Below are 26,263 nucleotides of genomic sequence, written 5' to 3' on the forward strand. Positions count from 1 at the left end.
AGGCAAAAAGAAGAAGGAATCCACCACTGCCAGTAGCCATTTATGTAGTTTTTTTTTTATTAGGTAGACCAGAGAGAAATTGAGAGAGGATGGGGAGCTAGAAGGAGAAAGGGTGTGTGTGGGGGTTACATAGCATAATGGTTATGCAAACAGACTCTCCTGCTTGAGGCTCCATAGTTCCAGGTTCAATCCCCTGCACCACCATAAGCCAGAGCTGAGCAGTGCTCTGGTTAAAAAAATAATTAAAGGGGGCCAGGCAGTAGCGCAGGGGGTTAAGCGCACATGGAATAAAGCGCAAGGACCGGCTTAAGGATTCTGGTTTGAGCCCCCAGCTCCCCACCCGCAGGTGGGGTCCCTTCGCAAGCGGTGAAGCAGGTCTACAGGTGTCTTCCCCCCCAGCCCCCGCACCCCCGTCTTCTCCTCCTCTCTTGGCTTTTCTCTGTCCTATCCAACAAGGACAGCAATAAAAACAACAACAATAATAGCAATGATTAACAACAAGGGCAACAAAAGGGAAAAGTTGGGGAACTGGGCAGTAGCGCACCCTGGTTCGGTTAGAGCCCCTTGCTCCCCACCTGCAGGGGAGTCTTCACAGGCGGTGAAGCAGGTGTGCAGGTGTCTGTCTTTCTCTCCCCCTCTCTGTCTTCCCCTCCTATCTCCATTTCTCTCTGTCCTAACAACGACGACATCAATAACAACAATAACTACAACAATAAAAACAAAAAAAGAAAAAAATTGGCCTCCAGGAGCAGCAGATTTGTAGTGCAGGCACCAAGTCCCAGCAATAACCCTGGAGGCAAAAAAAGAAAAAAAAAAGAAAAGAAAAAAAGAAAAGAAAAAGAGAAGGAGGAAAAAGAGAAAGACCTGAGGCAGACCTTCGTGCAGGGGGAGCAGGGGTTAGAACTCAGGTCCTTGAGGTTAGTATTATGTGTGCTTAGCCGATTGCACCACCACCTGGCCCCAAGATTTCATTTTCCATTGTTCTGAAATGAAAGCCCGGATAAAGAAGGCTCCAGGAGTTGACGGGGGATCTAGGGTGAGGAACCATGACAGGGTGGAATGGGGGAGAGAGGTGTTTCCGCTCAGTATCCCTTGGGCTCACAGGCCCTTGATTCCTCCAAATGAAATCCTAGCACCCCAGGAGACGGCACAACCGTTTGAATGTTGGACTAAAAAGTACTTATTTTTTATTCGATAGGACAGAAAGAAATTGAGAGGGGAGGGGAAGATAGAAAGGGAGAAAGACAGCTGCAGACCTGCTTCACCTCTTGTTGAGTGCCTCCCACGCCCACCCCTGCAGGCAGGGAGTCGGGGTCTGGAACCTGGATACTTGAGCAGGCTCTGGAAGCCTTCCGTAATCTCTCAGTTAATTGTCTCTGAAATCCAAAAGTCCAGAAAGCATTGAAATGTAGCCTAGTCCTTCCATCCAATAGTTTTCGAAACTTCTGCCTTGTGCTCTTTCTGTTAAAGGCATGGCGGCCCCAGCAGTGGAAAGACCAGCGTGGGGGCGGTAGGTAGAGGGGGTACATGGTGGTCCAGAGGATTGTATAGTCAGCCGTGTGGTCTGTGTCCCTGAAACCACGACACTTGCAAGTGTGACACTTGCAAGGAAGACATTATATATACCTGGGTGACAGGTATATTGGGCAGTAGAAACTGAGGAAGTGCAAGGAATAGCCTCAGGGCACACAATGGACACTTCACCCGTCCTACAGCAGTTAATCTTGGCCTCCAGGGTTCTAAGAAACCTTCCCGCCTAAAGTGGGACGTTGGTGTGTGTGCCTAGCGGTAGGGGAGCTGCGAGCTGCCGCAGGAGGCGGATCAGCAAGTGAACCGAGCCCCGCTGGGCCTGGCTGAGTGGGCAGGGCTCCACGGAACGTGAGCGCCCGCGGTTGCGTTTCCGGTCGGAGGCTTTTGCCGAGCCCCCCGCGTCCCTAGAGGGGCGCTGGAGACTGGAGAGGCAGCTAGGGGCGATCCGGAAGTCAACACCATGTCGAGTCTGCACAAGAGCCGGTAAGGGGCTACGGGGGCCGACCCCGCGGGATCATTCGTACCCAAGTCACCCCCTTTACCCTACGGGGGGGGGGGGATGTGGTTGCTTCCAGGAACCGGAAACCCCCCGAACAGAGGGTCTCTGGCGCCCACTTTCCAACATCATTGCCTGGGGACCACGGATTAGGGGGCGGAGGCATCTCTTCTGCCCCCCCCCCCCATCTCCCTTCTCTTCTTCTCTCACCCCGGACACCTGGATTCTCCTTGCCTGGGTGTCTTTCTAATGCAGGGCTTCTATGCCCGGTTCCCACCAGCCCCTGCTAGTACTGCTCTCCCCTTCAGACCCTCCGCACCAGCACCTTCCTCTCAGAAGCTCCACGACCCCTGACCCGTTTCTTACTGGAGAATGTGGCTCTCCCAGTCCATCTCTTTACCCGGGTTAAATCCTGCAGCATTAGCTAATTTTTCCTCACCCTTCAGGGTTCCTCCATTACTTGTTTAAAGAAAAAGCAAAACAACGGAGAAACCCATTTGTACTTGTCTGCCGGCAGATCTGAAAGTCCTTTTGAGAGGGTAGAATTTTAATCCTGGAGACCTGCTTGCACATTGAATATTGTCTACGGATCAAATTACAACTGGTTCCTAGGGTTCTTTAAGTTCAGGTAGTGGCATTGTGGGCTGGGCCTGGCCATTAGGAAATGCCCAATAAATGCCAACTCACTAAATATCAGAATGAGCCTAATTTCATAGAGCTCATTAGAGAACTTCTACACAACAATGTCTCCATACTTCTTCAGAAGCAATTATAGGTTTGTAATATCCTAGATATGCCTTTGGCCAGGACCTTAACAGAACTTGACCTTATTTATGTTCCGGGGAGCTATTGGAACCTGGTGTTCTTGTTGGTGGTTTGGATTTACTTTGTTTGCCTGGCTCTCCCCTTTCTCAGAATTGCAGATTTCCAGGATGTCCTGAAAGAGCCCACAATTGCTTTGGAAAAGCTTCGAGAACTCAGTTTCAGTGGTAAGAAACACCTCTCCATTTTTCAGGGTTTCCTAGAGCAGCCTGTGACTAGGACGGAAGAGAAGGTGCCCAAGGCCACACGTGGGTAGTGCTGGGAGCCAGCCTGACTCCTGGGGCCTTCTCCAGATTCCATGGAGCTGATCAGTCAGTTACAGCTCTGAGTTCCCAGAAAAGTGGCAGCCACAGTTAGTATGCTTAATGGTCCTTGACGGGATGGGACATTCATCTGCCTAGAAATGACAGTTATTAGTTTCTGGAAGTAACTGAAGAAGAACAAAAATGAGAGACGATGGCTGGGGGAAGTGACTTTCTGGCTTCTTGGCTGAGGCTAGATCTTTCTTCATTTCTCAGCAAACTTCCTGCTAGTAGAATCAACTCACTTATGCTGAGTTGATCTTTATTTATTTCCTTGGCTTGATCTCCAAGCTGACTCAAGCAACAGTGACCTTTGATTAAGGGTAAAATTTCAGGTTTAAGACATTGATTTAAAGGAGCTGAACCTGAGCAGTGTTTGACTTTGTCCTTCTGGCATAGTTAACTTCACATAGAGATGGTCTCCCCACCCCCAAAGCTTGCTTGCTTTATTGTTTATTTATTTATGGAGGGGGCAGAGACCAGAGCACCACTCTGGCACAAATGATGCCAGGAATCAAACTCAAAACCTTATGCTTGAAAGTCCAACACTTTGTCCACTGCATTGCCTCCCAGCCTGCACCCCCCCACCCCCGTTTGTAAATGAGAGAGGGAGAAAGAAACAACATCACTCTGGCATATGGGATTTGGCAGCTGAACTTGTCACATAGTGCCTGAAAGTCTAACACTTTATCAACCGTGCCATCTTCTAGAACTCTCTTTGCTTGTCTTTAAAATCATCCCAGAGTACTGGGGAGATAACATAATGGCTATGTGAGGACTGAAGTGCAGTGACTTCCCAGGTTCAATCCCTAGCATCGCCATAAACCAGAATTGAGCACTGCTCTGGTGAAATATCAAATGAAAACAAACAAACAAAAAAAACTCTAGGAGAGACCAGCATTGGTGATTCTAGTAGAGTTCCCATGTTACTCTGTGTAAAGACCCAGTTTGCACCCACCTGCAGAGGGGAAGCTCCACAAATGGTAAAGTAGTACTGCAGGTGTGTGTGTGTCTCATTTGCCCCTCTCTACCCTCACCCCACCCCCATTTCTCTCTATCTCTGTAAAGAAGAAGAGAAGAAATTGCTGCTAGGAGCAGTGGAGTTGTCATGCAGGCATTGAGGCCCAGTGGCAGCAAAAACGAAGCAAAATCCCAGAGAAATTTCTTTGTAAAATAAGGACAATCATACTGATCTTATATTTGTGCTAAGCATTAAGTGAAATAGTGTATAAAGTACAAATCACATTCATAGTTTAGTTGTATTCCACAAAATACTTAAAAAAATTTTTTTAAAATATTTATTTCCTTTTCGTTGCCTTTGTTGTTTTTATTGTTGTTATAGATATTGTTGTTGATGTTGTCGTTGTTGAGTAAGACAGAGAGAAATGGAGAGAGGAGGGGAAGACAGAGGGAGAGAAAGATAGACAGACACCTGTAGACCTGCTTCACCGCCTGTGATGCGACTCCCGTACAGGTGGGGAGCCGGGGGCTCGAACCGGGATCTTGACGCTGGTCCTTTCGCTTTGTGCCATGTGCACTTAACCCATTACACTACTGCTCGACTCCCCACAAAATACTTTTTAATTCTGTTTTTTTGTTTGTTTTGTTTTGTTTTTGTCTTCAGGTTAATCACTGGGGCTTGCTGCCGGCACTATGAATCCATTGCTTCTGGTGGTCCTGTTTTCCCCATTTATTATTATTACTCGATAAGACAGAAATTGAGAGAGGAGAGGGGACGAGAGAGATAGACACCTGTAGACCTGCATCACTGCTTGTGAAGTGGATGCCCTGCAGGTGGGGAGTGGGGGCTTGAACCTGGATCCTTGTGCAGGTCCTTGCAGTTAGTACTATGTCCGTTTAACTAGGTGTGCCACCACCCAGCCCCCTACTTTGTAATTCTCTCTGTGTTCCATGCCTTATACTAGGTACTTGGAATAGAAGATGAATATGATTCTTGCTTTTCTAGGGCTTACCCAGTGGTAGGGGTTAGAGATGTTAAAGAAGAACACTACATTACTATGCAGTGTGGTTGTAATGGATGCTTTGAAGGAGACGTCCTGGAGATAGTACGGAGATAGTACTATTTCCTAACAAGGGGCCAGATTTTGACTGGGAAGAGGGGATGGCTGGGGGTCCAGGTGGTGGCGCACCTGGTTAAGCGCACATAATACTAAGTGTAAGGATGCATATTCAAGCCCCTGGTCCCCACCTGCCAGGGGTAAAGCTTCACAAGTGATGAAGCAGTGCTGCAGGTGTCTCTGTCTCTCTCCCTCTCTATTTCCCATCCCCCTCTCAATTTCTCTGTTCAGTAGTAAATAAATAAAAGTATTAAAAGAGGGGATGGCAGGTAAAGTTTGTGCTGAGAAAGAGGGATAAGGATGGGAAAGGTTTATCTCAAGACATTCCCAGCAGAGAGCCCACTGGACTAGGTATGGGGGTCATGGAGAGAAATTGCACACATAAGATTAGCATCAAGGGCGGGGAGATGGCATAGTGGTTATGTAAAAAGGCTTTCATGCCTGAAGTTCCAAAGTCCCAGTTTCACTCCCAGAACCTTCATAAACTGAGCAGTGCTCTGATAAAATAATAATAGTAGTAGTAATAGTAATAAAAAGAGGGTCCTGGGTGTTGGCATACCTGTTTGAACACAGGCATTACCATATGCAAGAACCCAATTTCAGGCTGCCAGTCCGCACCTGTGGGGGGATGCTTCAGGAGCAGTAAAATAGTGCTGCAGCTATCTTTCTCTCTCTCTCTCTCTCTCTCTCCCTTTCATACCCTCCAGGGTTCTTGCTGGGGCTTGCACTGCTCCTGTGGCCGTTTTTTTTTTTTTTTTTTGGATAGGACAGAGAGAAATTGAGAGAGAAGGGGAAAATTGAAAGAAAAGGATAGATACCTGTTCCGGGAGGTGGCGCAGTGATAAAGTTTTGGGCTCTCAAGCAGGAGGTCCTGAGTTCGATCCCCGGCAGCACATGTGCCAGAGTGATATCTGGTTCTTTCTCTCTCCTTCTATCTTTCTCATTAATAAATAAATAAAATCTTAAAAAAAAAAAAAGGAAAAGATAAATACTTGCAGACCTGCTTCACCATTTGTGAAGTGATCCCCATGCAGGTGGGGAACTGGAGGTTCGAACTGGGATCCTTGCACTTTGTATTATGTGTGCTTAACATGTAGAGCCACTGCCTGGTCCCTTCCACTTCCCCTCTCCTATGAAATAAAAGGAAGGGAGGGGGAAATAGGATAAAAATGGCCACACTGAGCCCCAGTGATAATCCTGGTGACAAAAAAAGAAAGATAAATTTTTAAAAAAATATTTATTTCCTTTTTGTTGCCCTTGTTGTTTTATTGTTGTAGTTATTATTGTTGTTGGATAGGACAGAGAGAAATGGAGAGAGGAGGGGAAGACAGAGAGGGAGAGAGAAAGATAGACACCTGCAGACCTGCTTCACTGCTTGTGAAGTGACTCCCCTACAGGTGGGGAGCCGGGGGCTCAAACTGGGATCCTTACGCCAGTCCTTGCGCTTTGCGCCACGTGTGCTTAACCCGTTGTGCTACCGCCCGACTCCCAGAAAGATAAATTTGTGTCTAGTATCAGTCTTTCTGGAAGAAATGAATTTTGTTGTTGAACAGACCTGGGGCAGGGACTAGGCCTGAACCTGGGTTGTGCACTTCATAGAGATCATAGAGCAAGTGCACTACCCAGGTGAGCTATTTTACTGAGCCTGGAAGAAAGCAATTCTTGAAGAAGTACCTCTTGCCCACTCCGATCCCCGCCAGTTGGCTTTGAGGGAGTGGTGGTGGGACTCTGGCCTGGGATGTGACCTTTGTGTGTGTGTGTCCACAGGCATCCCCTGTGAGGGTGGACTGCGGTGCCTCTGCTGGAAGGTGGGTGTGCCTGGGGTAGGGCTTCAGCTCTGCTCAGACTCCCGGGGTTCCTGCATGGGCTACCCCAACCTCAGCCCCTTCTTGGTCTGCACCTTTCCTTGCTTGTCTGGGGGAAGCTTTTCTGGGAAGGTCTGGGTTTTCTGTTCTCTTTGGTATTCTCTCCAGAATCCCCTTGGGGAACGGAGCACTTGGAAATGCCTCTGCTTCCTGGTCTGTACAGTGCAGTGGAAATGATACTATTGGGACCAAAAAAAAAAAAAGTTTGTGTTTTAGATGAAAGTGTTAGCTGGGGTGGTAGGGAAAGACTAGTGACAAAGTTTCCAACCTCTTTGAGCACAGAGCTTTATCATCTGGAAGAGTATGTAAGGAGAAGCAGAGCAAAGGCTTGTTCAGGGTAAAGGAAGAGGGAGGCAGAGAGGAGGAAGTAGAGGCTCCTTGAGCTGACACCTACACTCCTGAGCTGTAGTCTATCTTGTCCTCTCTGAGCTTCATCAGGCATTTTTTACTGAGACCTGTCAGACTCTGCCTCCTGTGCAGGGTTAGGCTGGGGATGGTGCCAGAGCTTTGCTCCTTTTCCTCTGTGCAGATTCTATTGAATTACCTCCCCTTGGAGAGAGCCTCATGGACCTCCATCCTGGCCAAGCAGAGGTGAGACCCCCAAGCAAGGGAGATGATGGGAGGGCTTTGTTGTCAGAGTAAATGCGAAGATGCTGCTTCCTGTTACTGCTTCTCTGACCCACACTCCCTGGGCCAGGCCTTTGGGAATCATGACTCTCCCCTCTTCTCACCTGCAGGGAGCTCTATGCTCAGTTCCTGAGGGAAATGATTATCCAGCCTGGCATTGCCAAGGCCAACATGGGCATGTCCAGGGAGGATGTCACCTTTGAGGACCACGTGAGTAGGGGTTAACCGTGGGAACAGAGACTGCAGAGTGCGGAGTGCTGTGGGATTTGGAGCAGGCAAGGTCCCCGGCCCAGAGGACAGATGTGGCCTTGTCTGTTCCATCTGGCTCTCTCAGTCCTTTTTTTCTGCATTTGACTGCTCAGCTACCAAAGAGCTCCTCTACTCTCTAGGCCCTGGACCCAGTGAGAGATACAAATGACAGCTGGGGTCCCAGGAGTCGTGTATTGTTTCCTTGAGGGAGGTTCTCTGTTTTGTTTCTTGCCACCACGGTTATCACAGGGGCTCAGTGCCTGCACGAAAAATCCACTGCTCCCAGCGACCTTTTTTTTTTTTCCTTTTCCTTCTTCTTCACCTTTTTATTAGATAGACCTGAGAGAAATTGAAAGGGAAGGGGGAGGGAAAGAGGAAAAGAGATACAGAGACACCTGCAGACCTGCTTCATCACTTGTGTAGCATCCCCCCTGTGGGTAGGAACCAGGGGCTCAAACCTGGATCCTTGGGCATGGTAACTTTTGTGCTTAATCCAGTGTGCCACCACCTGGCTCCCAGGTTCTGTGACTTTATAGTGGGAGAAATTCAGAGAAGGTGGGAGTGAGAGTAAACTGCCTTTCTGTGACCTGGAGGATGCCTCTATTCTTTCCTCACCTGTGTTCTCTCATCCTGTGCTCCTCCTGTAGGTCTTCCCAATGTGCTCCCAAGTGCAGGAAATAGAGGGAGGAGGAGGAGGCGGCCCAGAGCCGTCCTTCAGATACTCAATTGTTAACTCAAAGCATCTGTGAGTTAGATTCAGAGGACATCATGACAAAACATGCATTCAAGAACCTTTAGTGGGCCCCACTATGAATAGCGGACTAGATCTCCAGCAGTGGACAGAAAGGACAGAGTCACATTGAGCAGGGATGTCCTCAGAGCAGATTGCAGGCCTTGCTGCTAGTTGTGGAGTTTGGATGTAATGGTGTGGGGCGGGGCCTCTGGGGTTGTTGGTGCGAGGAAACTCTGAACTCCTCCAGACTGTGACCTGACCCGAGGGGCCTAGTTGGGCCTTGGACAGAGCAGCTTCTCTCCCCACAGCCCCTCAACCCCAACCCTGACAGCCGGTGGAACACTTACTTCAGGGACAATGAGGTGCTGCTGCAGATCGACAAAGATGTGCGGTAAGCAGGGCCCCTGGGGACCAGGAGTTGGCCATAGCACTTCCAGGGGCTTTCCAGTTCTGCCTTTTGTTTTGTTTTGTTTTGTTTTGTCTTTGCTTTTCTTTTTGACACCTATAAGTATGGTAATCTGATAGGGGTTCTCTCTCTTTTTCTTTTTGCCTTCAAGGTTATCACTGGGACTCTGTGCCTGCACTACAAATCCACTGCTCCTGGCAGCCATCTTTTTTCCATTGTTGTTGTTGTTGCTGTTATTGTTGTTGTTGTTGTTTCTGGATAGGACAGAGTGAAATTGAGAGAGGAGGGGAAGACAGGGAGAGAGAAAGACACCTACAAACCTGCTCCACTGCCTGTGAAATGACTCCCTGACAGGTGCTCAAACCGGAAAGGAAGAGGGAGGGAGGGAGGGAGGGAAGGAGGAAGGAAGGAAGGAAGGAAGGAAGGAAGGAAGGAAGGAAAGAAAGAAAGAAAGAAAGAAAGAAAGAAAGAAAGAAAGAAAGAAAGAAAGAAAGAAACTAACTTCCCTGGGCCGGGCAGTGGCGTACCTGGTTAAGCACACACATTATAGTGCACAAGGTCCGAGGGATCAAGCCCCTGGTCCCCACCTGCAGGGGGAAAATCCATGAGTGGTGAAGCAGGGCTGCAGGTACCTCTCTGTCTCTCTCCCTCTCTCCGTCCTCTTCCCTTGTCAGTTTCTGTCTCTATCCAATAATAAATAGGAATTAAAAAAGAAAAAAGAAGAGTTCTTTAAAAAAGAAAGAAAGAAAGTTCCCCCTTGCAGGTCCTCATGTGTGGTAAAATGTTCAGTCTACTCCGTGAGCCAGCTCCTCAACATTTTTTGGTTGGAGTTATTGGGGGACAGGTGGTCAGAAGATAACTACTCAACCAGTAAAGCAAATACCGTACCATACTTGAGAACCTGAATTCCAAGTCCTGGTATGTTAGGAACAGTACCAGTGAAAGCTCCAGAGATGGTGGGAGTAGTTCTCTATAGATAAACTTTATAGTTCTTTATAGATAAAATGGTGTTTATCTGTTTATTTATTTACTTTATAGACAGTATATATTTCTTTTCTTCTTTTTAAAAAATATTTATTTATTCCCTTTTGTTGCCCTTGTTGTTTTATTGTTGTAGTTATTATTGTTGTCATCGTTGTTGGATAGGACAGAGAGAAATAGAGAGAGGAGGGGAAGACAGAGGGAGAAGAGCGAAAGACAGACACCTGTAGACCTGCTTCACCGCCTGTGAAGCGACTCCCCTGCAGGTGGGGAGCCGGGGGCTCGAACCGGGATCCTTGTGCCCGTCCTTGCACTTTGCGCCACGTGCGCTTAGCCCACTGCACTACCGCCCGACTCCCAGACAGTGTATATTTTATAGGTAGTGTTTCAGTTGCAGATCGCATTTTCTTTTTTCTTTGATTTATTTATTAATGAGACGGATAGGAGGAAAGAGAAAGAACCAGACATCACTCTGGTACATGTGCTGCTGGGGATCAAACTCATGACCTCGTGCTTGAGAGTCCAACGCTTTATCCACTGTGCCACCTCCCAGACCACCAGATCTCATTTTCTACTTTCTTTTACTTTATAGGACAGAGAAATTGAGAGGGAAGGGGAAGATGAGGAAAGAGAGACAGAGATACTTGCAGCACTGTTTCGCCTCTCATGAAGCTTCCCCTCTGCAAGTGGGGACCAGGGGCTTGAACCTGGATCCTTGCACATGGTAATGTATGTGCTCAGCCAGGTACATTACCACCCAGCCCTTCTTTATTTTTTAAGTTTTCTATCTATTTATTATTGGATAGAGAGAACTTGAAAAGAGGAAAATAGAGAAGGAAAGAAACAGAGAGACAGTGAGTTCAGCGGTAGTGCAGTGGGTTAAGCGCACATGGCGCCAAGCGCAAGGACCGGCGTTAGGATCCTGGTTCGAGCCCCGGGCTCCCCACCTGCAGGGGAGTCGCTTCACAGGCGGTGAAGCAGGTCTGCAAGTGTCTGTCTTTCTCTCCTTCTCTCTGTTTTGCCCTCCTCTCTCCATTTCTCTCTGTGTTATCCAACAGTGACAACAATAATAACAACAACAAGGACAACAAAAGGGAATAAATAAATAAATATTAAAAAAGAAAAAAAACAGAGTCACCTCAGCCCTGCTTCATCACTCATGGAGCTTTTCCCCTGCAAATGGGGACCGGGGGCTTGAACCTGGTCCTTGTACACTGTAATGTGTGCTCTTAATCAGGTGTGTCACTGCCAGGCCTCCTATTTATTTTTAAGGATTTTATTTTATTATTAATGAAAAAGAAAGAGAAGCAGTGTATCACTGTGGTACATGTACTGTGGAGAGTTGAACTCAGGATTTCATGCTTGAGAATCCAGTGCTTTACCATTGTACCAACTTCCAGATCACATTTTCCTTCCTTCCTTCCTACCTTCCTTCCTTCCTTAGATTCCATACCTTTTTTAGATGTCTTTTTTAAAAAAATTTTTTTTAAATATTTATTTATTTTCCCTTTTGTTACCCTTGTTTTTTTATTTTTTATTTCTTTATTGGGGAATTCATGTTTTACATTCAACAGTAGATACAATAGTTTGTACATGCATAACAGTTCCCAGTTTTCCATATAACAATACAACCCCTACTAGGTCCTCTGTCATCCTTCTTGGATCTGTATTTTCCCCACCCACCCACCCCAGAGTCTTTTACTTTGGTGCAATATGGCAATTCCAGTTCAGGTTCTACTTGTGTTTTCTATTCTGATCTTGTTTTTCAACTTCTGCCTGAGAGTGAGATCATCCCATATTCATCCGCCCTTGTTTTTTATTGTCGTTGTAGTTATTATTGTTGTTGTTATTGATGTCATTGTTGTTAGATAGAACAGAGAGAAATGGAGAGAGGAAGGGAAGACAGAGAGAGGGAGAGAAAGAAAGACACCTGCAGACCTGCTTCACCACCTGTGAAGCGACTCCCCTGCAGGTGGGGAGCCAGGGGCTCGAACCAGTAGCACTGCAGGTTAAGCATACATGGTGTGAAGCTCAAGGATTGGCATAAGGATCCCAGTTTGAGTCCCCAACTCCCCAGCTGCAAGGGAGTCGCTTCACAGGCGGTGAAGAAGGTCTGCAGGTGTCTATCTTTCTCTCCCCCTCTGTCTTCCCCTCCTCTCTCCATTTCTCTCTGTCCTATCCACCAACAACGACATCAATAACTACAACAATGTTAAACAAGGGCAACAAAAGGGAAAATAAATAAATAAATATATAAAAATTTAAAAAGCAAAACATTTATTTATTTATATTTATTTTTTGCCTCCAGGGTTATCACTGGGACTCAGTGCCTGCACTATGAATCCACTACTCCTGAAGACCATTTTCCCCATTTTGTTGCTCTTGTTGTTGATGTTGGACAGGACAGAGAGAAATGGAGAGAGGAGGGGAAGACAGAGAGGGAGAGAGAAAGACAGACACCTGCAGACCTGCTTCACTGCTTGTGAAGCAACCCCCCTGCAGCTGGGGAGTTGGGGACTCAAACTGGGATCCTTATGCCAATCCTTGAGCTTCACACCATGTATGCTTTTAAAGATCAATTTTAGTAGGGCCAGGTGATGGCGCACACATTACAGTACACAGGACCCAGGTTCAAGCCCCTGGTCCCCACCTGCAGGGAGGAAGCTTCACCAGTGGTAAAGCAGGGCTGCAGGTATCTCTCTGTCTTTCTCACTCACTGTCTCCCCCTCCCCTTTCAATTGCTCTCTGCCTCTATTCAATCATAAAAAATAAAACTTTAAAAAGAAAAAGATCTATTTTATATATGACAGATGAATGAGAGAGAGAATTTCACATGACAGAGACAATGCAGAGCACCACTCTAGTTCACACAGCACCAGGGATCCAGCAGGGAACCGCAGGCATGCAAGTCCTGCACTCACCAGTTGAGCTATTGCTGCAAAATAAAATGTTGTTCACTGGAAGAGAACAAATGTTTGGGATGCCAAGGCACTAGAGTGCTAATGGAATCCAGCAGAATCAAAGTTCTGTTTCCTCTTGACAGGAGATTGTGCCCAGATATATCCTTCTTCCAGAGGGCCACCGAGTACCCCTGCCTCCTCATCCTGGACCCCCAGAATGAGTTTGAGACCCTACGTAAGCGGGTGGAACAGACAACGCTGAAATCCCAGACAGTGGCCCGGAACCGGAGTGGCGTCACAAATGTGAGAGGCAACCCCAGGGATTCCCTCCACAGCTTTTCCTTCTAGCCGTCAGACATGGCCAGCTGCCCTGGAGGTTGCACAAAGCAGCCTTGATTCTGCCAGGCCTCTCTGGGACTCTTCCTGAAAGGTGATATCAGAACTGCGTTTAGATTGGGAAGCCCTGCTAGGCCATGAATAGTGAGTGGGACTGGCAGTATTTGTGGCAGCTGAGCTACTCCTGGTGTCAGAGAGAACTTTTGGGAAAGTGGCATTTAAGCTGAAGCTTCCTTGCCTCAAAGTTTGCACTGAAGCAGCACACAGGACGTACAGGCTCTAGGTCCTGAGTCTGATACCTAGCATCACGTGCCAGAGTGATGCTCTGGTTTTTGAACCCTCTCTCTCACTCCCACCCCCCAGAAAACCACAGTTTATTCAGAGTTGGGGCCAGCAGGGAAGCGAAGAGGGCTTACTCCTCCTTGTCCTTGGCTGCCTTCATGGCAGCCAACACGTTGCTCCCACTTCCTCTTGATGCAGATGTGGGTATCCACCCGCTTCTTGATGAACCTGAGTGCCCACTTGTCCTCCAGACTTTGAGCAGCACCATAGCCTGGCATTTGTACGGGGTGAAGCCACACACCTCCTGAGTCATGTCCTGCATGAACTTGGTGTGTGTGGTGAGGTGCCTGCTGTGGGGACTGTGTCTCAGCTTCCTGATGATCTTGGTGACTTTGTGGCCCTGGTTGAGGCCCATGGCCATGGTGGAGTGCATGGCCATGGCTGCTGCTCTGCTAGGGCTGCTGCGGTGGAAGCCTCCCTCTCTCCCTCTCTCTGCCTTTCGTTCATACATTAGTAAGTCTGAGAAAACAAAACAAAAAACAAATCCAAAGCTGAGGTTTCACAGACTCAAGAGGAACAAGCACTCTAGATTGAGAGGAGGGTATATGTGCAAGTCCCCAGGCAGGAGGCAGCATGTTGTGTTCAGGAAATAGAGGAGTCCAGCCTGTCTAGAGACAGGAGAGATTGCCAGAGAATGCTGGAGAGGTGGGAGCTGATGAGGCACTCAGGGCCTATAGCTTTAGAACTGAGGAGCCCTTGCAGTGCCCTGCCGGGCTAGGATGCAAGGTTGTGGCCTACTTTTGTAACATCTTGCTGTGAGAATAATTGATTTGAAGGGGCAAGAATGGAAGTGGGAAGGCTGCTGGGAGGTAACTGCCATGTCCAAGGCAATGTGCGTGGGTGTGGGCTGGGCCTGGGAGTGGCGAATGGGGACAGTGCTGATCAGTTTAGGAAGAAGTGGTAAGATTTGTAGTGGCCAAGTCATACTTAGTGTCTGTAACGTGTGTTCAGCCAGGTGCCTGTACTTAGTTTCTGAACTTCAGATTTCTAGCAGATTCCAGTCGATCTGAGAAGCTACCTATTTTTAAACCAGTGTGTCATCTCATTTCTTTTTTATCTACTTATTTGGGGAGCGGGTAGGGAGAAAGTAAGAGAGGGAGGGGGAGTTGGGTGGTAGAGCAGTGGTTTAAAAACACTTGGCATGAAGCGCAAGGACCGGCATAAGGATCCCGATTTGAGCCCCAGGCTCCCCACCTGCAGGGGAGTTGCTTCACAGGTGGTGAAGCAGGTCTGCAGGTGTCTATCTTTCTCTCCCCCTCTCTGTCTTCCCCTTCTCTCTCCATTTCTCTCTATCCCGTCCATCAATGATGACAACAATAATAACTACAACAATAAAAACAACAAGGGCAACAAAAAGGGAAAATAAATATTTTTTAAAAAAGGAAGGGATTCGGGCGGTAGCACAGCTGGTACAAAGCACAAAGACCTGTGTAAGGATCCCGGTTCGAGCCCCCGGCTCCCCAACTGCAGGGGAGTCGCTTCACAAGCAGTGAAGCAGATCTGCAGGTGTCTGTCTTTTTCTCTCCCTTTTCTCCATTTCTCTCTGTCCTATCCAACAACGACAACATCAATAACAACAACAATAAAACAACAAGGGCAATAAAAAAGGAAAATGAATAAATAAATATTAAAAAAAAAAAAAAAGGAAGAGAGGAAGGGGAAGAAGACGCAAACCAGAGCACTCTGGTACCTGCAGTGTCAGGGGTCAAACTCATGACCTCATACTTGAGAGCCCAACACTTTATCCACTACATGTCCTGGGCCACCATCTCATTCTTAAACTTAAACTTACTGCATGACTACCAGGAATTCTGATTTGCTCTTCAAAACTTTTCATTGTCCTCCAATAATGGAAAAAACCCTTCTCTGGTCTCTGACAACTTAAGAAAGTATACTAGGATATTTTCCCCCCAAGTGTATTAACTTTGATCTGGGCTCTCTGTTTCTAGAAAAGTGGTCATTGTTCACCACAGGACAACCAGTAGCTCAGCTGACCCCAGGTTTGCATGTACCTACAGGAAGTTAAGATGTGCTTGAGGGTTTGGAATGTTTGGCTAAGCCACCTGGCCTGTTGTCTGGGGCACCCTTTTACTTGGCTGCTGCTGCCCTGGCTCCTGCCACTCCTTCGCCTTAATGGCTACATTCAGAGTGCCGAGCGTTACCCATTTTAGATTCACATCAGATTCCGGTGCAAAGAATCTGAGCAGAACTTCACTTCTAGACCTCTTTACCCAAGGCTGGGTACTTTGAATATCAGTTGTCCTCTCTTCTCCCCTTCCTTTACCAGAGTTTAGCTCTGGCTTATGGTGGTGCCAGGGGTTAAACCTGGGACCCAGAGCCTCAGGAATGGGAGTCTTTTATAACTATTATGCTATCTCCCAGGCCCTGTGGCTCTTCTATAGGTAACCCCATGTACCTGAACCACAGAAAGCTCCTCATAGATCCTGACAGACAGCTAGTATTAGAGACATCTGCATGGTCCTTTAACATAGATCATTATCTCTATTTGCCACTTAACTCATAAAAGTTTTTGAAATGTAGGGACTGGGTGGTGGTGCACCTGGTTGAGCACACATATTGCAATGTGCAAGGACCTAGGTTCAAGCCCTCGATCCCCACCTGCAGGGGGAAAGCTTCACAAGTGGTGAAGCAGGGCTACAGGTGTCTCTCTGCCTCTCTTCCTCCCTCTCAGTTTCTGGTTGTCTCTATCCAATAAATACATAAAGATAATAAAAAAAAAAAATTGAAATGTTCAGAAAAGTTTAAAGTGTACAATGCATATATACAGTGGTATATGCTTTCCACCTAAATACAAAAATGAACGGTTTCCCGTATTTGTGTTTATTATATATATAGCAAGAAAGTTGCAGGGGCTGGGACATGTCTCACTTGGTAGGGTCTGTGCCTTACCATGTTCAAGGACATGGATTTGAGCCTCTAGGACCACATGGTTACACCATGATGGTGGCACTGGGGGAAGCCAGACCATGTGTGCCACTTCCTTGCCCCATTTCTGAGAGTTTTAAAGGTGTTTTGTTTGATTTTATTAATACATAATTGAAGTATATCTTACATGCAACAAATGTGCAGATCTCTTTTCAAAAAGATGATTTTTTTTTTTTTTTTGGTTCATGAGACAGAGAGAAAGAACAAGAGTTTCACTCTGGCACAGACGAAGCCAGTGATAAATGTGGGACCTCATACTTGAGTCGGGGCTTTATCCATTGCACAACCTCCTGGGCCCTGAATGCATAGATTTTAAGCATGTTACCAAATGCACTTTCCTGATGTCTATACCTCTATAACTGTCAGCCAAATCAAGACAGAATGTTCTCATCATTCCAGAAAGTTCCCCTATGCCCCTACTGTCATACTTCTTTTATTTTAGTGGTGAGCATTTATCATCATAAATTTAGTTTAGTCCAGTTGTCTTGTGAATGTCCCACTGTCTGGATTGTCTGTGTCCTGGTGACATTGATTTCATTCCTCAATATTTTGTACATCTATGAATTGGAAAGTTAAGCCTGAGCTTCTTTCTTGGTAACTGTTTCTGTCAAGAACATGTCATAATTCGGCACCCGCCTTCTTTTTTTTTCTTTTTTTGGTACCCACCTTCTTAATGGGCTCTTCTTTTCCTCCGTAGATGAGTTCCCCACACAAGAACACTACGCCCTCATCCCTGAATGAATATGAGGTGCTGCCCAATGGCTGTGAGGCCCACTGGGAAGTGGTGGAACGGATCCTGTTCATCTACGCCAAGCTCAACCCTGGCATCGCTTATGTGCAGGGCATGAATGAGATCGTGGGGCCTCTCTACTATACTTTTGCCACTGACCCCAACAGCGAGTGGAAAGGTAAAATAATTTCATGGCTGCAGGCTGGGGAGATAGCACAGTGGTTGTGCAGAGTACTTGCATACAGGAAGTCCCAGGTTCTGCCCCACATTCAATCCCCAGTACCATTATTAATCAGAGCTCTACTGGAAGGCAGGTAGGCCGGATGGAAGAAAGGAAGAAGGGGGAAAGAAAGCCAAAAAACTGTGGGTCTTCATATCCCTAGACAAAAGCCATGCTGGCATGGGAGATAGCTCATACAGTAGAGTGCGTGCCTTCCCGAGTGGAAGACCCTGGGTTTGTGCCCTAGCACCACATGGGAGCAGCATGGACAATGCCAGGGGGATCTTCATTGATGGTGAAATGGTGCTGTGCTATCTCCCTCTCCTTAAAAAAAAAAAAAGTGAAAATAATTGGCTCGAAGAGACCATTTAGTGGTATTACAGATTCATGAGATGCCCTGGGTTCACTGTAAACAAACAGTCATGCAGGCATGATGGTGTGTAGGTTATCAGGGGAATCCTAGATCACTGTGAGGTCCTTAAGGCTTGAACTTTCTAGGATGTTGGGTGTTTACTGTTCTTTTGATATTTATAGCTTAATTTCTGGTAGAGGAGATGAAGTGTATATACAACAGTCTGTAACTACTGATTTGAAAAATGTTATTAGGCAAGTATGTAGTCAGTTGCTAAGTGAGTGTTGCCAGCAGATTTTTTTTTTGCCTCCAGGGTTATTGTTGGGGCTCAGTGCCTGCACCATGAATCCACTGCTCCTGGAGGCCATTTTTTCCCCCTTTTGTTGCCCTCGTTGTTGTAGCCTTGTTGTGATTATTATTGTTATTTTGATGTCATTTGTTGTTGGATAGGACAGAGAGAAATGGAGAGAGGAGGGGGAAAGAAAGATAGACACCTGCAGATCTGCTTCACCACCTGTGAAGCTACTCCCCTGCAGGTGGGGAACCAGGGGCTCGAACTGGGATCCTTACGCCGGTCCTTGTGCTTCACGCTACATGCGCCAGCAGATTTAAAAGGAGGAAATAGGCATGAAGAGTGGTCAAGAACAGAGATAACTGAGCTTGACTGAGGTGGAGTGAGGACTTACTCGGTGAGAGTCAGAGCTGAGGGAAGGATCTCAGCATAGGTGAGGGGTAGGGTGGGACTTGGAGGGCAGCATTTCCCTGGATGCAGCCCTCACCCTCCTGTGTCCTCCAGAGCATGCTGAGGCGGATACCTTTTTCTGCTTCACCAACCTTATGGCTGAGATCCGAGACAACTTCATCAAGAGCCTAGATGACTCACAATGTGGCATCACCTACAAGATGGAAAAAGTGTACTCCACTTTGAAGGATAAGGACGTGGAACTCTACCTGAAGCTGGTGAGGACCCCCTAGGACCAGATGAGCCAATGCAGACCAACAGATGGGGCAGAGGACATTGTCCTTAGGTGTCTGAGCAGCCCAGATGCAGGCCAAGGTCTAGCTGTAGTGTCTGGGGATTGAAAGTGGCCGATACTGCTAGAGGATAGTGACCCACATCTGGAGGCAGGGCTGGGAGACTGAGGCAGCGACTAGCAGGCTGGGAGTGATGGATCAGTTGACGTGGTCCCCACTGAGTGCTAGGCACTATGTATGGCATTCACAGTATGCTACACTAGTTCAGATGTTAGTAGTGCTCTGAGAAAAGTATGGATTTTTTTTTTTTAATGTTTATTTATTATTTATCCCCTTTTGTTGTCCTTGTTGTTTTATTGTTGTAGTTGTTGTTGGATAGGACAGAGAGAAATGGAGAGAGGAAGGGAAGACAGAGGTGGAGAGAAAGACAGACACCTGCAGACCTGCTTAACCACTTGTGAAGCGACTCCCCTGCAGGTAGGGAGCTGGGGGCTTGAACCAGAATCCTTACGCTGGTCCTTGCACTTGGTGCCATGTGCACTTAACCCACTGCGCTACCTCCCGACTCCCTGGACTTTGTTTTTATATATGTATTTATTTAGTGCTGGGGATCAAAACTAGGGCCTTATACATACAAAGCATGTCCTCTACCATGAGGCTACATTCTAGACCCTGAGATTCATTTTCAAAGATTCATTTCTTCATTTTATGAATGAGAAAGGGAGAGCCCAGAGCATTTCTCCATCATAGGCAGTATGGGGGAATCAACAAACTGGGAACTTCACACAGGCAAAGCTTATGCTCTTCCTGTTGAAACACATCCCCTGCTTCTAAACTATGTTGTTGTTAATTCTTTTAAAAAAAAGACTTATTAATGAGAGAGAGAACCAGAGCAACACTCTGATTACATGTCATGCTAGGGATTGAATAATTCAATGCTATATCCACCACATCACCTCCCAGTTACCAATTTCTTTCTTTTTTTAAAGATTTATTGATTTCATGGTAGGGAGTAGATAGCATAATGGTTATGCAAAGAGACTCTCATGCCTGAGACTCCAAGGTCTCAGCTTCAATCCCCTGCATCACCATAAGCCAGAACTGAGCAGAGCTCTGGGGGGGTTGGGAGGGCTTTACTGATTTCATGTGAGATGGAGAGTTTCCCATTAGAGACAGTGAGAAAGCAAGAACCCGAGCACCTCTGTGGTATGTGTGGCACTGGTGTGCAGACCAGAAGTGTCAGGCATGCCAGCCTGGCACTGCCATTTGAGCTGTTTCCCTGGCCACTGAACTTCATTATTAAAAATAGTGGTCTGAGAGATGGCACAGTAGATAAAGCATGGGACTCTCAACCATGAGGTCCTGAGTTCAGTCCCCAGCAGCACATGTACCAGAGTGATATCTGGTTCTTTCTCTCGCTTCCTATCTTTCTCATTAATAAATTAATAAAATCTTGAAAAAAAATAATTGGGCAGGGGTAGTTAGCATAATGGTTATGCAAAGAGATTCTCATGCCTGAGGCTCTGAAGTCCCAGGTTCAGTCCCCTACACCACCATAAGCCAGAGCTGAGCAGTGCTCTGGTGTTTCTGTGTTTTTCTCTCTCTGTATCTCTCTCAAAAATAAATAAAATACTTAAAAAAAATAATAATTTTTGAGCTGGGGACATAGCATAATGGTCATGCAAAAAGATTCTCATGCCTGAGGCTTCAAGTTCCCAGGATCAGTTCCTAGCACCAGATAAGCCGGAGCTGATCAGTGCTCTGGTAAAAATAAATAAATAAATAAATACTAAAATTAAAAGAAATTTTTTCAATTATTGGAATGTATCTAGGAGAGGACTCATCCAGTAGATGAGTATAACTAAGGCTTTTGGGTTTGATGGCCAACAGCACATGAGAGCACCGTGTCTGACACCAGAGGAACTCTGGATCGTGGAGTGGAGCAGGTCTCTGTAAGTGCAAGGTTGTAGTCCACATGGTATTCGAAAAACAATTTGAACCATCATTTATAAATCCGAAGAGCTTATATAAAATTCTGGCTTCCCGACTTCTCTTGCAAAATGGGGAGCTCTGAGCACACTGGCTGGCAGCAGGCATTAGCTGCCTGAGTAACTGAGCCAGGCTCTCCAGGCAGCTCGGGGCCACCCTCCTCAGTTTGCTGGCCCTCCCTCACCTGGCCTCTGTGGCCTCCAAGTGAGGTCCTGGGTCCTGCTGCTTTTCTGAATTCACGTCTAACAGGCTGCCTGGCATTCCATGGTGACCAGCCAGCATGTCTCCTTGCACCCTCCCTATGCCTCTGTCTCCGCAGCAAGAGCAGAACATCAAGCCCCAGTTCTTCGCCTTCCGCTGGCTGACACTGCTGCTCTCCCAGGAGTTCCTGCTGCCCGACGTCATCCGCATCTGGGACTCGCTCTTTGCTGACGAAAGCCGCTTTGACTTCCTCCTCCTTGTGTGCTGTGCCATGCTCGTGTGAGTGACTCTGAGCAGAGGGGTGGCAGGGCTGCTCTCAAGAGGCTGGATTGAGCCTCTGGAATTCTTGGGCTGTTGTCAGACCACATTGGGTGGTGAAGAAGGAGTGGGAAAGGGGCTTACACTCAGAGTGTCCCAGGGTTCCAGCACTCTTAATACTTCTTTTTCTTAGACTGATCCGGGAGCAGTTGCTGGAAGGGGATTTTACTATTAACATGCGGCTCCTGCAGGTAATAGCATTTGGGAAGGGATGTTTGTCCATTAGCCAGACACTTAGCAGCCTCTGTGATATGTGATCTCAGCAAATGTAGAGTGTAGAGGGCTTTATAGAGTCCAGACTCCGGGGGCAGTTTGGGTTGGGATCTGGTTTGGAATCCTGGACTTGCCACTGGCCACTGTGTAGTGTGGCTTTGAGTGAATGAATGACTTGGCCTCTGCCGAGTTCTCTGTGTTGGTTAATCATATCCAAACACAGTGACACACTGTCTGTGGTGATGCTGCTCGTCAGTGGTCAGGCTCAGGCTCAGGCTCAGGCGTGGGGAAGGAACGTGGGCAGAGTGTTAAGAACACTTGGCTTGTGGAGTCTCGGAGTTCTTCTGATCAAAGCCCCTGTACCCTGTGTGCACACCCCCCCAAAAAATTCTTGTGATGTGACCTGAGCCTTGAGACAGCATCTCTAGACTTGACTTCTTTCACTAGCATCTGGCCTGTGGTTGCTTTTCAACAACCTTGTTGGTAGGTCTATGAAATGGGCCTGATCATAGTCACCTCCTCATCAGCTGTTGAGGCAGCCTTGTGAACCAGTGCACAGTGTTCAGCCCACACTTGCTCAGAATGGAGCTCAGCGGGTCCAGTGGTGGCACACCTGGTTAAGTGCACACATTACAGTGCACAAGGACCTGGGTTCAAGCCCCCAGTCCCCACTTGTAGGGAGAGAGCTTCATAAACGGTGAAGCAGGTCTGCCGGTGTTTCTCTTTCCTCCTTTCTCCCCCCTCCTCCCCTCTCAATTTTTCTCTGTCCTATCCAATTAAATAAATAAATAAAATTTTAAAAAATGAAGAAAAAATGTTTTAAACAAAGGATCTCAGGATTCCATGGCAGAAGTGAGGAGAGATGAGGCAGGAAATGACTGTGACACCCTCTGGGAGGTACTGGTCGGATCAGTTAAGTCAGTGCTGAGTGGATGTAGTGGTAGCTATGTGAGTGGGGTCTAGGTGGGGTGTGGCCTGTGGCCTCTGCCCCTGCGGCCCAGCTCTGGCATGGTCACAATTGAGGGGAGGCCACAGGTAGCAAAGAGTGAGCTGACTTCAAAGGCTTATTGTTGGCCTTTCCCTGCCCAGGACTACCCCATCTCCGACGTCTGCCACATCCTACAGAAAGCCAAGGAACTTCAAGACTCAAAGTAACCTGGTGGCAAGAAGCCCAGGCTTGGGAGAGAAGCCACCCATGCCCACCCATGCTGGTGCCTTGGCCTCTGAGATGCCAGAAGCCTGTAAGCTCCCAGCCCAAGTGGAAGCTGCAGGACCATCAGCTCCAGCCTTCTTGCCCTGGCTCCCTCACCCTTGGCCACTCCCATGAGGAGCACACTGTGCCAGGCTTCTTCCCCATGCCCAAACCCTGGCTCCTTCCCTGCCCCTCAGCCCTGGACCCTTTGACCAGGCTGCTGAGCAAGGCTGCATTTCATGAAGTTGTTTCTGGGGACTGGGGCACAGATATGGGGTACACGGGACTGGCATGGGGCCCTCCCTGCCTCTGCCTCCACTGCTCCTGCCCTCTCCTGCCCCAGTCTCCTGGGCTCTGGTTGGGTGAGGTGCTTGACAAATGAGCCAGAAACCACTTCTGGGGGTTGGTGCTAATCGTCTCCATGGGGACGATGACACTGTGAAGGAGCTATAAGAGGCTACCAGGCCCAGTAACACCCTCTCTCTCTCCCCCGGGAGTGTCTCTCTGTAGGTGTGTGTCTGTCTGTCTGTCTGTCTTCATTTCCTGAGAATCTGCTTCTGAGTGTGTGTGTGAGAGAGGAGTTTTGATCCCTCCAGGTCTGTGTTTCTCCTTTCTACCTGTCTGTCTCCCCCTCTTTTTCCCTCCACCTCTTTCACAGTGTGTGTGACTCACTTTTGTCTGCTCTCTCTCTCTGCCCTTCAACCCTTCTCTTTTGGGGTGCCTTATCCCCAGCTTCTTCCCCTTTCCATCCTACTTCTGCTTCCTGAATCCCAGAGACAGAGGAGTTTGGTCTAGTTAAAGCTCCAGGTGGTCAGCTGTGACCTTTGTATCCTATCCTCAGGCACCAGTCCCCTTGTCCCCCAGACTGGGAGTCCACTGTGCCTCACTGGAGGCCCCTGCACCTGCTTCCAACAAATCACAGAAACCAAAAGCTGCTGAGAAACAGTGGCTAATGGAAGCCCTCCCCCACCCAGGCCCATCTCCCAAAGGAAGAAGATATGAGACAGTGCCGAGCTGGGGCCATAGGAGTACAGGTGGCTTCCTGGCCCAGGTAGGGCTAAGCTCTCTGGATCTGTCAGTGCTGGGAGAGGGCATCTCCTGCACTGACTGAAGACAGCGCTGGCCCCTCTGGTTGCTGCTTGCACTGGCCCCAGGAATGGGTGCAGGCACCCTCCTGGCAGGAGAGGCAGACTACTCTCGCTGCTGGGCTGCTGAAGCTTGGGCTTATCTCCACTACGCCCCCTTCCTTTTCTGAGGAGGTGTGTGGCTTGGGTCTGGAAGGCTGGCTAATGTTTCAAGGGTCCTCCTCCCCTCCCCAAACTAGCTGGCAGGATACAGCCCTCTTGGCCCCGAGTCTGGCAGTCAGGACCTCCTGCTGCCCATACAGGTGCTGCTGTGGACAGGAACGGCTTCCCCAAGTGCTGCCCCTTTACCAGGCTGTACCTGGAAGTGGCTGGGCTTTATATACTTGCCTTTTTGCCTCCTCTCCTAGCACACAGTATTTGGAGGATTTTTTTTATTTATTTAGATAATTTTATTTATTACAGATTGGCAAGTGCTTAGTTAGTTTGGGAAGGGACATAGAAAGGAGTTGGGCAGTTCTGACTTCCCTGAATAGTCAATAACTTCCCCTGCGGCTCTGTTATCTCCAGTTTCTAGCAAGTGCTGGTTGAGAGGGCTGTTTCCTATGACGGTGTCAGGATGATGAGAGCTGGGATCTAACAGATTTCCTGAGAGCCCTGTATTGGGACTGAGACACATGGCTTCCCATCAGCCCTGCCCACCTTCTCCCCAGAACTAGTCAGTTGATGGTTCTGTCCCAACATTGACCCTTTCACAGCCTGAGGTGTGAACCGCCACCTAGGACCCAGCAGACACTGCCCAGATGATATCTGATGCATTTCCCCTCGCCTGTCCCCCCTGCCTGCCATTTTGGGGCCATATTACTTGAATCATTGCATCTAATTTGCTTCAGTGACAGACCTGGGTCCAATGCCCTTTCCTGACCTTGGAGTGAAGGTCAAGTGCACAGGGACCATAACCAGGTTAGACTGAGCTCCCCAGGGGTATATTGCCTGAGAAAAGGGTTTACCCTGGATTCCCCTCCCCAGACTCAAGGGAAGTTCCCTGGGTATCTGAGGCTTCAGAAATTGCCCTGGGACTTTTGGACTCATAATGCATTTATAAGGTCTCACTCCAGAGGGTCAGAGTGTTAAGTCTGCCTGTTTCTCCATCTGTTTTGTCTATTGAATCAATACCATTGGCAAGTGGTCTTTTAATAAATCATGTGTTGTTTGCAGTGGGCATTGGTGCTGCAATGGGATGAAAACTCTTTGAGACCTGGGAGTAGGAAATGTTTGAATAGGGACTGAGTTGGGATATCCAATGAGGGCATTAGGAAAAGTTCAAGAGAGTCATATTAAAAGAGCCTATGGAGGTATGTAAGAATTAGCAAAGATAAAGTGCGCATTTTGCCATGCTCAAAGTGCCTGGTTTGAGTCCACAAAGGAGCACTATACATGAGGGTTACATCACAGATAGTGAAGCAAGTGTTAGATTCTATCTCTCACCCTCTATTAAAAAAGTGTGTGTGGGGAGTAGGTGGCATAACGGTTACGCAAGAGACTCATACCTGAGGCTCCAAAGTCCCAGGTTCAATCCCCACACCACTGGAAAAGTGAGAAAGGAAAGTGGGGGGTGAGCCCAGTTTGTTTTTTAAATCAGACCACTACTTAGTTCTGGCTTGTGGTGTGGGAGGTTGAACCTGAAACTTGGAAGCCTCAGGCATGAGTGCCTCTGTATAACCACTATGCTATCTCCCCAGCAGTTTTACTTGTTTTTGATTTAATGAAAGAAATACAGAGACTAGAGCATTGCTCAGCTCTGGTTTATGGTATTCCTGGGGATTGAACCTGGGGCTTTGGAGTCTCAGGCATGAAGGTCTTTGCATAACCATTATGCTATCTCCCTTCCTAGGATTTTTTAAGTGTTTTAGTTAATATCATCGAATACGCTATGGCCAGAATGGGTACCCTTTTTTTCTTAACATTTTGTTTAAAGTCCATCCTCTATTTTAGGTGAAACGATGGTGTAAGGTTTGTCAGAAATCCTTGCATTCCTGATACAAGTGTAGTTCTCAAAGCGGATTGAAAGATATGGGCATGGGAGTTATGGTTATATGGGCGGTAGCGCAGCGGTTTAAGTGCAGGTGGCACAGCGCAAGGACTGTCGTAAAGATCCCAGTTCAAGGGAGTCAGGTGATAGGACCAGCGTAAGGATCCTGGTTTGAGCCCCTGGCTCCCCACTTGCAGGAGAGTCACTTCACAGGTGTTGAAGCAGGTCTGCAGGTGTCTATCTTTCTCTCCCCCTCTCTATCTTCCCCTCCTCTCTCCATTTCTCTCTGTCCTATCCAACAATGACATCAATAATAACTACAACAATAAAATAACAAGGGCAACAA

General features: G+C 47.6%; 1 protein-coding gene and 1 pseudogene across 5 annotated transcripts; one reads left to right on the top strand and one right to left on the bottom strand.

The window, feature by feature from the left end:
• Nucleotides 1-1,902: 1,902 nt before the first annotated feature.
• Nucleotides 1,903-25,107, top strand: TBC1D13 (TBC1 domain family member 13). Of its 5 annotated transcripts, none has more exons than XR_009552113.1 (12): nt 1,903-2,013; nt 2,942-3,015; nt 6,996-7,036; nt 7,623-7,684; nt 7,831-7,930; nt 9,011-9,093; nt 13,133-13,292; nt 17,311-17,521; nt 18,712-18,875; nt 20,781-20,842; nt 21,199-21,359; nt 21,532-21,589. XR_009552113.1 is itself a non-coding variant. In XM_007527053.3 (12 exons), the coding sequence occupies exons 1-12, from the start codon at nt 1,991-1,993 to the stop codon at nt 22,764-22,766; spliced, it is 1,203 nt and encodes a 400-aa protein (XP_007527115.1). In that variant the 5' UTR covers nt 1,903-1,990; the 3' UTR covers nt 22,767-25,107. The 5 variants fall into 5 exon arrangements, 4 of the variants coding, with proteins under 4 accessions (XP_007527115.1, XP_060056298.1, XP_060056295.1 ...); XM_007527053.3 differs by lacking the exon at nt 20,781-20,842 and adding an exon at nt 22,701-25,107; XM_060200312.1 differs by lacking the exons at nt 6,996-7,036; nt 20,781-20,842 and adding an exon at nt 22,701-25,107 and having other exon boundaries at nt 1,956-2,013.
• LOC103117062 (large ribosomal subunit protein eL36-like) lies at nt 13,700-14,046 on the bottom strand (annotated as a pseudogene).
• Nucleotides 25,108-26,263: the final 1,156 nt, after the last annotated feature.

Source organism: Erinaceus europaeus, chromosome 10, assembly GCF_950295315.1.
Source record: "Erinaceus europaeus chromosome 10, mEriEur2.1, whole genome shotgun sequence".
Taxonomy (NCBI): Eukaryota; Metazoa; Chordata; class Mammalia; order Eulipotyphla; family Erinaceidae; genus Erinaceus; species Erinaceus europaeus.